At 44.0% G+C, this 15765-nt stretch overlaps 1 protein-coding gene and 1 pseudogene across 1 annotated transcript; one reads left to right on the plus strand and one right to left on the minus strand.

Moving 5' to 3' along the window:
• The first annotated feature begins 705 nt into the window (after window positions 1–705).
• LOC119056545 (catenin alpha-1-like) lies at window positions 706–3275 on the plus strand (annotated as a pseudogene).
• A 6776-nt stretch (window positions 3276–10051) lies between these two features.
• Window positions 10052–13806, minus strand: LOC119056547 (mammaglobin-B-like). Its single transcript, XM_037155018.2, has 3 exons — window positions 13730–13806; window positions 13221–13408; window positions 10052–10090 (listed from the first exon to the last, which is right to left on the minus strand). Exons 1-3 carry the CDS (start codon window positions 13782–13784, stop codon window positions 10052–10054), a joined length of 282 nt encoding a protein of 93 aa, XP_037010913.1. The 5' UTR covers window positions 13785–13806.
• Between the last annotated feature and the right edge of the window lie 1959 nt (window positions 13807–15765).

A 15765-nucleotide genomic window follows, 5' to 3' on the forward strand; every position in this document is an offset into this window, starting at 1 on the left:
CTAAGTTCCAGTGGCATTCAGGTTGAAAGTACATTGAATTTATATATCTATTTTGGAAAGATTGACATTTATATAATTAGTCTTCCAAACACACTTGTATATACTACCTTACTCATTACATTTCTTCTTAAGCATTTATCGTTCTGTCACGTTTGCCAATGAGACACCTTCTTCCATTTTTAATTCTCACTGTGTCCAACAGCATACACAAGCAGTTGTGTTTTTATATATTGAGCATGTATTCAGCCACATAAGTGTATCTCCTTATATTATCATAATACTCTTAGTGGTTCTCTGTGAGCCTGTCTCATGTCTCCTAGTGAAAAATCATGTTGTCAGCAAGTGCAAAAACTTAATCTCATCTTTGGAAAGATTTACAATTGTTTTATGTTCTTATTTTAGTGTGACACTTAGAATTTGCAGACCCATGTTGACTAATACCGGGTTCATCATATATTTCCCCCCTGTGATAATAGAAGCACCTTTAGCATTCATTCAGTGTTCTACAGTGATATTGGCTGTTGACTTTGAAAATTGATTTTATTTACTATAAAGACTATTCTTCCATTGCTACTTTCCTTAGAATTTGTGCTAAAAATGTTCACCAGGATTTCCTCCTTGGACCTGGATGGGAGGAAGACCAAGTGGCATCTGTTGCTTCTGGGCCTCATGAAAATTCCTGTGCTCATTTCCTTCCCCACAGAAATGCCTGAGGTCCACACAGATTATATAGACTTCAGATGGGAGCCCTGTGAAGTCTAGCGATCAGAACTCTGGCAGTGGAGAGATTATTGAAGACACTTGTTGCACAGCTTACAACTGGTGAACACCAATAGGAAGGGATCCTCTAATGAGAAGAGAGGCCATTCCAAGAAGGTCCAGGTTTTGGCTGCATCTGGGGAACAAGCAAGTGAGAATTCTTGGGGAATGGGATAAAACTGCAAAGGAGATTCAGTTTCTCAAGGACAAGCTTTTGGCTGCTGCAAAAGAGATAGTAAAACAAGGTGATTGGATGCAGAGGGCTGTGTGGGAATTTGCACATGACCCCTGTTCTTGTGTGACCCTGGCAACATGGTTCAGACAGCCTGAGCTTTGCTTTCTGCTTTTACCTGGCTGCTTCTTGTGGTGGAAACAACAAGTGTCTACAAATTACTTGTTCAGATGAAAGTTGTGGACATGGTAGCTTGAAACCAAGGACTGAGGTGCTGAACATAATTTGGGAATACAGTGTAAAACTCTGGAACCTCAAGTAGATAAATTGAACATCAAGGCAGCTAAAAGGCAATAGGGAGTGAAAGATGGGGGCCATTGTGAACATGTGGGGGTACATAGAGATTGATGTTTGCCTTTCACATTGATAACTCTACCCCTCTCTTTCTTGTCTCTAAAAAATAAATAAGCAAGTAAATAAGCAAGTAAATCTCCATTACTTGTCTCTAAAAAATAAATAAGCAAGTAAATAAGCAAACAAACAAATAAATAAATCTTTTTAAAAATTAACTAATGTGCTCAATTCTGCACTAGGTAAAATGGCAAAGAACCAGAGACCTGCAGAGACAGCTTCACAAAGCTGTCGCAGACCCCTGGTCAGATTCATTTCTGGAAACCAAAATTCCCCTGTTAGTACTGACTGGAGCTGTAACAAATGGAAATGAGAATGGAGTTAAAGAGGTTGCCCAAGTTTTCTGGGAATGTGCCAACAAATTGTTTAAGGTCACCAACTTGGCCTGTTTCATTTCAAACAATGAAGAAGATATCAAGCTTCTTCAGACATCTGCAAGCCTGCTACAAGCTACCTGTCATGAGGATAGCAACGCTACATTGCTTGTAGCAGCAATACCACAGAGCAAACTGTCCCAAAAGTACATGGATCTTTGGAAAGAACAGTGGAAAAAATGAACTTATATTCTCACAGATGCTGTCAAGTCTATGACATTACCTCAACTGATGACTTCGTGGCTGTCTCAGAGAGTCACATATTGGAAGAGGTGAACAAATGTCTCATTGCTCCCCGTGAGAAAGATGTGCATGGGCTGGACCACACAGCTGCTGCAACCTGAGGCCAAGCAGCCCAGATCATTCCTTAACTCACCTCAGCATTAGACAACTATGAGCCAGGGGACCACACAGAGAAGGTGCTGGAAGCTACCATGCTTCTCTCCAACACAGCCATGCTGCATTTTATGAAGCAAGTAGATGCAGCAGTGCAAGTCATCATCCATCCCAGATCCTGCCAATCCATAGATGAGAATGAGTGAGTGGATTTGAGCCTCCTGCCTGATGTGCAATGGCATGAGGGATACCAGGAAAGAAGTGCTGATGATAAGTGACTCCCAAGGAGATGCATGACTCTAACTTTGAGGCAGAAGGCTTTCTTGTCTGAAGTAGGACAAGTATGCAAACAGGAGATGATCAGCCTATTCCTGACCAGAGTATTGGGGCCATCATGACTCAGCTTCCCCAAGAAAAAAGCACACACTGGAGGAAAGGTGGTCAGATTCCAAGAAGTAAAGAACCACCTTGATGCTGAGAGTTCAAAAGAGATGACAGTGGAAATGACACCATTGTGAGGTACAGACAGATGAGTGTGATTGTGGTGGAGGTGAGGGACTTTACTTGAGGCCTGGGACTCTCAGAAATACATCAGCTGTGCACTGCTGCCAAGAATTTTCTAAGGCAATTTCAGATGGACAAGCACAGCCACACCAGCACAGGCATTACCCACATGCAGCCTGTGAGCATGTCCTGCCACCATCCCTGCATCCTATTGCCCTCTAGTTTCAGCAGCTGAACATCTGCAGCAAGGTCATGGCCGAGGTGTAGAACCATGGTGGGGAGCACATTGTCTCTGGGGTAGGCAGTGCCATGTCCCTCATCTGGACTGACAAGAGCTTGATGAACATCGTGGCAGATGGTGAAGGTATCCTATGTGGCTTCCTCCAAATCCCAGAGTTCTCAGAGTATGCCTTTCTCAAACCTACCTCCACCAAATACCAGAGGACTTACACTATGGCTTTGTCCAACCTTCCAGCTGTGTCATGGAAAATGAAGGCACCTGACAAAGCGCCTTGGTGAAGACAGAGAAACAGGACAAGATTCAGGGCAAGATTAAAAGGGCAACTCCAAATATACAGGTGAACCCCCAGCATGCCCTCAGCTGATTCAGGACCATGGAAAGCATCCAAGGCTGCACTAGCTGGCTGCCCCCATCACTCTGGGCCTGGAAAATCAACCACTGTTCTTCACTAGAAAGTTTTGGCAGAGGAGAACACTGAAGTCAGATTGCACAAATTTTTAAACCTGGCCCAGTGGGGACACTGTGCTCTTTGCAAGGGCTCTCTTGTATTTAACTCAATCACAAATTCTCTTGGAATTCAGAAGCAGATTTGTAGCTGTATTTTTAATAAGCTTAAATAAAAATAAATAAAAATTAAAATGTCATAACCAAACAGAATCCCACATTAAGTTGTAAATAATGCTCCTGACCATGCATGATGCTCATTGTTTTAGTGTGGCATCAGGGTTGGAATGATGGGGAAAGCTGACTCACGCCGGGTTCAGGAAGGGGCCTTTCACTATCCCTTTATCTTGGCATTTTGGCTGATATTCAATGACCAAAGTCATTTCCCCTGAGTCAGGGAAAGCAAAGTGGGTATCTCAGGAAGCTGTCCCCAGAGGAAGAATGTCCCTAGAAGCACGTCTGAGAGAAAGAAACCACAAGAAACTCAGTAAAAAATAATCTATCATGAAAAAGACCAATCACTCTCTTAATGACAGCACAAGAATTTTAATGTGTGGGTACAATTACTAATATACACTCCACTGTGTGACATATCAGTCAAGTTACCTTTGTTCTGGTGGCGATGTTGTGATGCCATAGTCAGAACATTCCATTTACCCTTTCTGCAGCCTCAAACACAGATACAACTTTGGTCTCCCTTCTAATACCTGCAGTGTTTCCTGCCTGGGATTACTATAGAGACAAAGAGAAGAGTGTTTGCTTAGGCAGTAATTGAGACCTTACCTTATTTGTGACTAAAAAGGATTACTAGAGTGACAAAGTGTAGGGGACCATGATTCTTGTCATCAACCACAACAGGCAGACTCTGCTTGACAGGCTCTGCAACAACAAACTATGCTTTTACTGTCATCTCTGAACTTTATGAACTTGAATGTTTTTTACGCTAACTTTTTCTAATAAAGTCCACCTTGAAAGCAAAAAAAAAGTACACAAGATTATACCATGTACATTTGTACATCGATTAAAGACTTAGAAGTGGAACTGGACAGTTGCTTCTGGAATCCACTCCTTTTGTTTAACTTGTTAAGGTACGTCTGCTTTCTGGCCACTGCCTAATTGGCACACAGCACAAATGTCACCATACACATGCACTTAAGTGCCACTGCTGATGGGACCCTCTGACCAGGGAGTCAGGCACAAAACTACTTTAATAAGACCATTAAGGTTTATGTTTCCAGGTAACTGCCATTCCCTCACTAGCATTTGGAAAAATTTCCCAGAAACTACCTGAGATGTGGTACTGCAACAGAGTGAAGAGTGAAGCAAATATGTGAATACACCTGTCCTCCAATGAGACAGGCATTAAGAGACTTGGGCAGATCTAAATGGTGCTACTCTCCCCACTGAAAATACACATTTGAATAAAGACCAAAGAGCCCTGACCAGCGTGACTCATTTGGTTGGGCATCATCCTGTGAAGCAAAAGGTCACTGGTTAGAGTCCTGGTCAGGGCACATGGTTGTGTGCAGGCTCAGTCCCAGCTGGGGCACGGTTGCCTCCAACCAATCTATTTTTTTCTCTTTCATTGATGTGTCTCTTTCTTTCTTACTCTCTCCCTTCCACTCCCTATGAAAATAAATTCTTTTTATAAAAAAAGACCAAAGAACCAAGGGAATTTGAGAAAAGAAGAAAACAGAATTGAGGCTCTGCTGCACACCTCCTATGCAACCAAAAATAACTACTTCAAATACATTAGTCATTGTATTTTGGAAAACATGCTGCTCAGATTCAGAACCAAGGGGCAATCCATTCAATTTGTTGTGTGCATTCCTCTGAGTTCCTGATCTTCCTTTTCCTCCAGAACACACATCTATCATCATCTCACTATGCTTCTCTTTGCATTGCATTAAAAAATAGTGCCTTATCATTCTGACATCTGGGTGCAGTGCAGAGGCCAGCAGAGGGGACATGCTGCAGGATGTGCTGAGGTCTGAGGGTGGGGCAGTGGTAGTGCCCCAGGGGTGTGGACAATGAAGGGTGCACTGTCTGTGGAGAACTGAGAAATAATAATAAAATGGAAATAATTCCACTGCCTTTGATTATCCCCATGGTCCAGTGTTCTCAACAGTATCACCAACGACACAGTTCTCTGTGATGGACACTCTGAACAACTGTTGCCTTGACCTGGAGTCTACAGCTCCCACACAACTATCCAGGACACATCCTGACCTCGAGGGTTTGTTGGGGCCCAGGCTTCTCCCACTGAGTGGCTTCAGCATCTCCCAGGCCCTTAGGGCTTACAATGGGAAGACATTGCAATGTCAGACATTGGGAAAGGTCAAAGCCATGGAGACATTGAAAGATTCCTCAGGGGTCTCCAGTGGTTGGAGAGAGAGAGGGAAGAGAGGGACTGGAGGGCAGGAAAACTCTCTGCACTGTAAGGGTGGGTACCCATCATTGTAAACTTCACTAAGCACATGGAATGTACAACACAAGTGCAAATGATAATGGGCCACAGGTGATGCTGATGTGTCAATAGTGGTTCGTCAGTTTGACACATGTCCCTGTCTGGTGGGGCTGTAGATGGGGGGGTAGGCAGGTTGTGCATGGTCATGAGTGGGATGCATGTGGAAGTCTGCACTTGCTGCTCAATATCTCTGTGAACCTAAACTGCTCTAAAATTGTCTATTAAAAAAGAACAGTAGGATACTGTAAAAAACATTCTCTTCACACAAGGAAAAACTCTCTATAAAAACATATGAGCCCTAGCCAATGTGGCTCAGAGGGTTGGAGGGACATCACATAAACACAAAGGTCCCACGTTTGATTCCTGGTCAGGACATGGGACAATGCAGCCAATCAATGTTGTTTGGTCATATTCAAGTTTTTCACCCTTTCTCTTTCCCTGCCACCCGCTCTCTCTAAATTCAATATGCACTTCATCAAGTGAGGATTTCTCCAGAGTGAATTGATTTGGGATCATGGACTTGTGCAATGGAGAGGCAATTGCTGGGGGGAGATGGGTGTAAGGGGACCTAAAGGTAATGGGAAAAATACAATAAAATTTTAATTAAAAAATTAATTGGTGCATTAAACGTTTAAGATAATCTACTAAAGACAACTATTGAAACTGATAAGAATTCCTAACATTAGCTGAACACGTGCTCAGCAGAGAACAAGTGACTCCTCTCCTATAGCTCAGCTGTTCCCATCACACAAGGTTGTGGGAAAAGCGGGACTGTGGCAACAGAAGCAGTGCCAGCAGCATGATACTGAAATGGACCTGCAGAAATCCACAGTGTGTTCAGGAAAAATTCTGAAACTTTACTTACAGAGCCACACACTTTGTCTTTCAAGAAAACATTTACAGTTTTACAGGTGTCCACTCTTCTCAAATAATTCTACAGACTCAATGCTGCTCCCTCCAGAGCCATAGCAGGACAGGTGTGCTCTGTTTTGAATTCTAAAGTGTGGTCTGCATAGCTCAAAAATTAGAATGTTTGCATTTTTTTGTTAGTGAGGAGAAGCCTGAGTCTGGGCCTAGACTAGTGGATTCAAGGTCAGCTCGGGGATATTCTATCCATGGGTCTTCAGCTGGTACTGACCCTCTTAGTCACACTTTCCTCACCTGTAAAGTACAAGTGATATCTTAGTACCAATTTCAGAGGACTTGTGTTGAGATGAATGGATCAATAGAGAAAAACATGCTGCACTCCGTGTCTGGGGATCAGTGTCAACTCTTACACTTACATCAGGGAGGAACAAGCGTAAAGATTAAGTCACACAGAATAAACCATCTCATTCCCAAGTCAAACAGCAGGGTGCGTCTAACTGACTCTGCCAACAGAAGTGTCTGTTTCTCCTAAGTGCTGACAGAGTATGCTGAATTTGGCACTGGCCTCACTGAGATTTCTATCAGTTAAGATAAGTTCATTACTTCTCAATCACTTCATGTACTGTTTCATGATCACCTCTGAGTCACTGTTTCTGTGATGTTAAAAACCTAATAAGGGATATTGGAACTCAGGATACAGGAAGGTGGTGGGTGGGGATGGATGTTACTTACCCAGGGCACACAGAGTCTTCGACCTCTGCCCTCAGCATGATGCACAGGCACACATGTCCCTCAGGTCTCAGGATGACCTCCCAGGGATAGCCGAGGGTTTTGGTCTTCAAACTGGTAAACACACAACAGGGGGGTGAAAAGTTCTAAGGGACAGGGAGATTACTGTGTCCTGTTCCCAAAAGCTGGTCAGGCGGCATTCTCTATCCCAGACCCAAGATGCCAGGAGGGGAACTGAGCCAGTGAGAGAGGTGATCAGACAAAGCAGGGCCACATTCTTTCTTAATCCTGAAAGTTGGTATATAAAATTTATTTTGATTTTTTAAAAATAATTTTATTTAGTTAATTTTCAAGTATGCTATTTTGTCTATTTCTCCCATTCCAGCCCCCCTCCCGTGCTCCCCTCCTCCCTCCAATCTCCACCCCCCCCCCAGCTCTTGTCCCTGCATCCTTCATATTTGTTACTCCAAATCCCTCCCCCCTTCTCCCTTAAATTCTCTTCCTTCTCCCCTCTGGTTACTGTCCCCTTGTTCTCTATTTCAGTGTCTTTGTTTTTTTTTTTTCTGCTTGCTTGTTTATTTTGTTGTTTAGCTTCCTGTTAAAGGTGAGATCATATGGTATTTGTCTTTCACCACCTGGCCTATTTCACTCAGCATAATGCTTTCCAGTTCCATCCATGTTGTTGCAAAAGGTAGTAGCTCCTTCTTTCTCTCTGCAGCATAGAATTCCATTGTGTATATGTACCACAATTTTTGGATCCATTCATTTACTGATGGGCACCTAGGTTGCTTCCAACTCTTGGCTATTGTAAATTGTGCTGCTATGAACATTGTGGTGCATAGGTTCTTTGAAATTGATGTTTTAGGATTCTTGGGTATAATCCTAGCAGCAGAATTGCTGGGTCAAAAGGCAGGTCGATTTTTATTTTTCTGAGAAAATTCCATACTGTTTTCCATAATGGTTGTACCAGTCTGCAATCCCACCAACAGTGAACTAAGGACCCCTTTTCCCCACAAACTCTCGAACACATGTTGCGTGCTTTGCACGCACATGCACAAGTTGGCCTTTGCTCACTGGTTGATGTGGTCCACTTGGAGAGGAGTCCACATGTCTGCACTTGGAGTGGACATGTGGAGGGAGCAAAAAAAGGTCTGTGATGGGGAGTCAGAAGAAGAAGCATGACTGCAGTCTCTGAAATAGCCATGCTTTCATCAGTGTGGTCACTGGCTTGGAAAGAAGAGGCCTCAGGACCCTGAGCAATGGCAGCTTCAAGGATCTGCTGCAAAACCAGAAGTCAGCCCCTGGATCTCATGGGCACAGAATACCCCCCAACTCCCCAGATTGGGCTCCTAAACCACGTTTTTCCCACCGATTCAAGACACATCCAAGCTCCCCCAGTTCAGCTAAGGGGACCTTTATGTATTCATGTGTTTCCAGGGGCCCCTCTTGACTCATGATATAGTTGGAGGACAGTCAGAAGACATTTGCCTGCATTCCTGGGAAAAGTCTCTGTGAATCATGTGGATTGTGCCAACACATCAGCAATGGCCAGAGGACAAAGTTGACTGAATTATTGGAAGTCATGTTGGAGATGGGGGCAGGGAAGAACTGGTGCCAGGGTGTTTGTGCCAAGTGGTGGTATGTGGACCCCAGATGAGGGTGTTGACTCCCAGGAAACTGTCCAATGTGAAATATGGTAGATCCATGCCTGTGAAAATGCACCAAACTGGGAGGGAACAAAACAGGTGTAAACAGCCCAAAAGAACTAGAAAATGAACATTTTTGGAAAGGGATTAAGGTAATGTGAGTGGGATAGTAAGGTGTGAAAGCATCTTTGAGGCATAAGTGCCCAGTGCACTCCCTGACTGACATCCCCTGGGAAGCTCTCCAGTAACCAGTGGAGGCAGGCTCAGTGGGGGCACACTTCAGGGGGTAAGAGAGAAAAATACATGAGCCACCACTTGGCATACACGGGCCACCACAGATGCCTGACTGTCCCAGGAGGAAGCCCAATGTAGAACCCAAGTGTGCAAAGTGGACATTCAGGCAAGGCTCAGTGCCTTGTCAAGAGGAGGAGATGACCTTTGTTCACTGTTTAGGGGAAAGTTCATCCATAGGGGTTCACCTGTGAAGTGAGAGTTTTTCTCTTGGGGTGTGAATTGAAGGTGAGGATCTTTGTCATCAATGGGTGGAGGTTTCACTCACACAGATGGTGAGGGTCTTGGTCAGCACTGCCTGGAGGCCTAGGGTCTAGGACAGAGAAAGCCCAGAGGGGAGCCTGGCCATGGTAAGCAGGCACAGGGTTGACTCAGGGCCTCCATGGATCTGGGAACCTGAGAAGGCCACCATCACTATGACCTGAGAACCTGAAAGTACCCAGATGGACCTGGGGGCAGGGCATGAGGAGGACAGTCACACACCAGAGACAGGTTCAGTGTTGGGCTATGTGGGATGAAGGACATTCTCAGCATTTTTCCCTTGAGTTGTGAAAAGAATGATTGTGCACTGGAGGGTGTGCACATGCCTGTGTATGAGAAATGCATGTGTAATGAGAGCTTCCCTAGAGCCTCCATTATATTCAACAACTAAGAAATAACTTGTATTTTGCAGGTGCTTTATTGAGGTTTGTATGTGAGGTTTTAACAATTGTCTTGCATTTGTAGATAGAAAGATGAAGAAGGAAAGCTAAGCTGTGGCTTCTACCTGTGAACAGTCAGTTTTGGGACAATCTCCAGGTTGTGTGGAAGTTAGTACCGAGCACACCAAAAGCTACTGTAAATTGCTTGCTGGAAAACAAAAACAGAGACATCATTTACATCTCATTTGTTCTTCCCAAGGAACATCTTGAGAAACAAACATGCATCCTAATTTTTTTCCTGCATTGGTCCACATGCATTGACAGGAAGCTGGTGCTGGAAAAGAATGCAGAACTGTCACATTTGTTCTCTCGCGTGACCATGAGTGATGCCAGAGGCTGCTGGTGCTGCCTTATCTTGTCCCCCAGCCAGCAATTTTTCCCATGGTCACGTTATCTGCAGGTTTCCTCTTCTTTGAAATAATATAGCCAACAATACGCTGTGTTTTCGTTTTTAGTACCTCAGTCCAAAAATTGGAGAAAGTGAAGTTCTGAGTTCCTGCATGGTAGAAGAAGAGCCAACAGCCCATGCCACCCACCTAGCCCCTGTGGGCGAAAACACATTGGAGATCTGTATTCCTTCTTATTTGTCTAACTGAGAACTGAAAGAAAATACCCATCATGTTGAACTGAAGAAGCTGATAATTTAAAATTTTTACTTACATCGCATACACATACAAATGTTACTTTTTCACCACTTTCAATGCACAGCTAATCATGTGATGAACATGCACTTAGAAGTCCACCTGAATTCCAGGACCTTTTCTTTGTGCTGAGATGCAGCTTCAGACCCTCCCCAGCTGCCAATTTTCTCCCCAGCTGCCCTGTAAACCACTCTTCAACCTCTGTGTCTAAGAGATTGTCTACTCTACAAAGTGTGATATTTGTCTTTTGGTGACTGGCTCATTTGTTTTCCCATACTAATTCAAAGTTCATACGTGCCATCCCCTGTGTCAGGAATGTCCTAGCAATGTGCACTTCCTCTTTCTGCTGTGGCAGTACATCCAGATGGTTACCTGGGAATGTTGCAAACCATATATTAGGGCAGGAAATGAGCGCTAGAATACACTACACAACATCTGTCACACGTGGAAAGACTGTAGGATGTGAAACCACTGATTTCTTTTTTCAACTCTCCCACCACCCAGGGGTGATTCACAACCATGGTTTCTATGTGTCACTTTTTGGCCTTTAATTCACGGTCAAGGAATCCAAACACTGGTGCCAGCAAACCTAGGTTGCTGCACAGTAAACTGAAGGTTGTGTTAATAAGATGGAGGGAATCTTCTTGACAAGCATGACCATCTCATGCTTCAAAGAGTTGTCACAAACTGAGAGCCTGAGTGTCCTGTCCCACAGATCAAAAGTAAAGAGAAGGACTTCCGCCAAGATGGAGGCATAGGTGGAGATGCTGTGCTTCCTCACACAACCAAGTTTAGAGACAACTAGATAATAGCAACAGAAAACACAGCCAGAACATAGAAAATTGAACTTTTCGGAAGTCTGATAACAACAAATTCTTCAGCCTGACCGGTAAGAGGGGCGAAACCAGCAGCTGGCAAAGCAGAGTAGCACAGGAAAACACGGTCAGACGGACTCAGGCGCATGGAATCCAGGCACAGGGTTGGACCTGGTAGGCAACTCAGGGGTAAGCAATCTCGGGGAAACAGCGAGGAAGCAGGGCTGCGGGTTGACTGTGGTCACGCGTTCGCGCATTCGCGTGTGGATAGACAAGCGAGGGAGTGGGCAATTGGACAAGAGCCAGCGGCCCCAGCGGCAAGCGGCGGTGGAAGGCGCCACCATTTCCCCGCTCTAACCCCGCCTCCACATACAGCGTCATAATCCAGCGACCTAAGTGGCCCTGCCCCACTGAACAACCTAAGGCTCTGCTCTTCACCCAGCTGTGAGAAACAGCAGAGGGGACCGCCATTTCCCTGCTCTGACCCCGCCTCCACAAACAGCATCACAACCCAGCGACCTGGGAGTCCAAGGCTCCGCTCCTCATACTTAACAGCGCAAACAGTCCAAAAATGGCTCAAGAAGATCTCAAAGCCCCAGAGCCAATAGATCTAAGCGATGAAGAAATAGCAAAACTCTCAGACGCACAGTTTAAAACACTGGTCATCAGGATCCTCACAGAACTGGTTGATTATAGCCACAAATTAGACAAACATATGAAGGTGAAACTAATTGAAATGAATGGAATTGCACAGGAAACCAATAGCAATGAAAAGGAAACTGGGACTGAGATCAATGGAGTGGACCAGAAGAAAGCGAATAATGGCCAAACAGAAAAGAGTCAAGAAGCAAGAATTCAAAGAAATGAGGAGAGTCTTAGGAACCTCCAGGACATCTTTAAACGCTCCAACATCCGAATTATAGGGGTACCAGAAGGGGGAAAGGCACAGCCACCAGTGGAACACTTATTTGAACAAATAATAAAGGAGAGTTTCCCCAATCTGGCAAAGGAAATAGACTTCCAGGAAATCCAGGAAGCTCAGAGACTCCCAAAGAAGTTGGACCCAAGAAGAAGCACACCAAGGCACATCATAATTACATTAGCCAAAATTAAAATGAAGGAGAGAATCCTGGAAGCAGCAAGAGCTAAGGGGACAGTCACCTACAAAGGAGTCCCCATCAGACTGTCAGCAGATTTCTCAAAAGAGACCTTACAGGCAAGAAGGGGCTGGAAAGAGGTATTCCAAGTCATGAAATCCAAAGACCTACAACCAAGATTGCTCTATCCAGCAAAGCTTTCATTTAGAATGGAAGGACAGATAAAGTGCTTCTCAGATAAGATCAAATTCAAGGAGTTCATCATCACCAAGCCCTTATTATATGAAATGTTAAAGGGACTTACCTAAGAAAAAGAAGTTAAAAAAAAACCATGAACAGTGAAAGGACAACAAACTCACAGTTATTAACAACCGCACCTAAAACAAAAGCAAACTAAAAGGACAGCTAGATCAGGAGTAGAAACATAGAAATGAAGATCTCAAGGAGGGTTAGCAATAGGGGAATGGGAGGAGGAGAAGGGGGGAGAAGGTACAGAAAATAAGTAGCATAGACAGTAGATAGAAAATAGATGGGGGGCAAGAATAGTATGGGAAATATAGAATCTAAAGAACTTGAGACACATGGTCATAAACTAAAGGGTGGGTAATGAGGGTACAGGGGGGTAGGGTGGAGGGGAATGAAGGGGGGGAATAGAACAACTGTAACAGCATAATCAATAAAAAATAAATTAAAAAAAAAAGTAGTTAAAGAGACACCGAAGTTACCTGTAGCTCTTGGACGTTGTCCAGAGTTTCTCTGCTCTGATGCAGAAAGCATTCTTTCATGAATGTGAAGGCCTTTTCGGTTTCTTCACTTGGTGAGAACTCTTGCAAGTTATTGATGTATTCAGTCACATTCACATCGGGATCAATCAGCATATCTACCGCATTATACATAATATCGCAGCCAATCCCTAGGAAGAAAGCATGCAGATGCAGGCTCAGTGACGTAGGTGTGAACTCCATGAAGGGATTGACTGTGAGTCTGTTTTCTTACCTCCCCCAAGGACACTTGCTCAGAGAGGCCATGGGAAGGGTTTGAGTCCTTAGTTCTAGGAGACTCAAGTCAGGACCTGAGATTTACTTTTAGTCTTAAAGCATCTACTTTCTTGTCCTTTCCCATGCCCACTCCTTATACACAGGACACTGACACTAGAGAAATGGGGAGCAGCAGCACTTGCACAGGGGCCCTGAGCACAGCCCTCCTCCAAAGCCAGAAACCTTTGCATGCTCACCTGCATAGCAGTACGGGGGCAGGGTGGTCAACATGAGGACTGTTACCAGCTTCATGGTTCAGGAAGCTGCTGTGGACTGGTCACTTATTTCACAAGGAAGAAGGAGCTCCAGTGGTGGTGACTGTCCAGAATGCGGCCCTTTATACTCCTGATGGCTGCCCTAATACCTCTCATGAATGACTGAATGAGTCACAGGGTAAACCTGGCCCTTGGCCAGGACAGGACTGGGAGACTCTCCCAGACCCAGAGCCTGGGCTTTGTTCCTACAACACAAGGGGACAGAGCTTTGAAAACCCTCAAAGGTCTCAGAACTGCAGTAATGGTGAGGACAGTAGATGAACTTAACATCAAAGTGCTTGCAAAATAATAAGGCAAATGACAACCTTGTGAGCCTCTCTTGTCATCCCTGTTGCTTTATTATTGTTGTGGTGCTCAAAATCTCTTCCCCCTTCCCCAATTCTTCCTCCCCTCCTCCTTCCTATTTCTTCTTCACCTTCAACTCTTCCTCCTTCTCAACCAACCTGCTCCCCTCCTCTTCTTCCCCCACCCTGTTATTCCTCTTGTTTTTCTTTTACTTCTTCAGGGTACAACAACAAATTTCACACTCAGTCTGAGTTCCTCCTGATTCTGCAAACACCTGGTCTGGGTGCAATTCCACATGATGCCTCTGGAAAACAGACTTTCCTCACCCATCGACTGCAACTAAGGTGCTTTTTCTTGGGAAACAGAAATAATTTCTTATCTTCTTTGAAGGTTGTTTTCACAAAGATTTTCTCTCTTAGAGAGGTCAAGTTCAGAAAATTAGTCATAAATTCATAATGAAGTTTAATGTTTTTACTTCATTAAGATTTTCGTTCCACTGATTCAAAGGACAAATAGAGGTGTATGATTACAGATCATGGGAGGGAGGGAGTGATGTATGGTCAGAGGGTTATAACCTGAGATCCTGAAGCTGTAGATTCGAACATCTGATGCAACCCCTAATGATGATGTGCTCTTAGGCATGTTACAGTGCTGGCTGCCCTGAGCTTCCTTTTCTTTCTTTCTTTCTTTCTTTCTTTCTTTCTTTCTTTCTTTCTTTCTTTCTTTCTTTCTTTCTTTCTTTCTTTCTTTCTTTCTTTCTTTCTTTCTTTCTTTCTTTTTACTTATTTTTTAAATTTTATTTAGTTATTTTTCAAGTACAGTTTTTTTGTCTATTTCTCCCATTCCAGCCTCCCCCGCCCTGTGCTCCCCACCTCCCTCCCATTTCCACCCCCCTTAGTTCTCATCCCTGTGTCCTTCCTATTTGTTCCTCCAAATTCCTCCCCCTTTTTCTCCTTAACTTCCCTTTCCTTTCCCCTCTGGTGACTATTCTCTTGTCTGTATTTCAGTGTCTTTGTTTTTTTTTTTCTGCTTGCTTGTTTGTTTTGTTGTTTAGCTTCCTGTTAAAGGTGAGATCATATGGTATTTGTCTTTCAGCACCTGGCCTATTTCACTCAGCATAATGCTTTCCAGTTCCATCCATGTTGTTGCAAAGGGTAGTACCTCCTTCTTTCTCTCTGCTGCATAGAATTCCGTTGTGTATATGTACCACAATTTTTGGATCCATTCATTTACTGATGGGCACCTAGGTTGCTTCCAACTCTTGGCTATTGTAAATTGTGCTGCTATGAATATTGTGGTGCATAGGTTCTTTGATATTGATGTTTTAGGATTCTTAGGATATAATCCTAGCAGTGGAATTGCTGGGTCAAAAGGCAGGTCGATTTTTATTTTTCTGAGAAAATTCCATACTGTTTTCCATAATGGTTGCACCAGTCTGCAATTCCACCAACAGTGAACTAAGGACCCCTTTTCCCCACAAACTCTCCAACATTTGTTGTTTGTGGCTTTCTTTATGATAGCCATCCTGACCGGTGTAAAGTGGTATCTCATTGTGGTTTTAATTTGCATCTCTCTGATAGCTAACGATATTGAGCATTTCTTCATGTGTCTCTGGATCTTCTGTATGTCCTCCGTGGAGAAGTGTCTGTTCAAGTCCTTTTCCCATTTTTTAA

The sequence above is a fragment of the Artibeus jamaicensis genome, unplaced genomic scaffold (assembly GCF_021234435.1).
Source record: "Artibeus jamaicensis isolate MK-2021 breed Jamaican fruit bat unplaced genomic scaffold, CSHL_Jam_final scaffold_614, whole genome shotgun sequence".
Taxonomy (NCBI): Eukaryota; Metazoa; Chordata; class Mammalia; order Chiroptera; family Phyllostomidae; genus Artibeus; species Artibeus jamaicensis.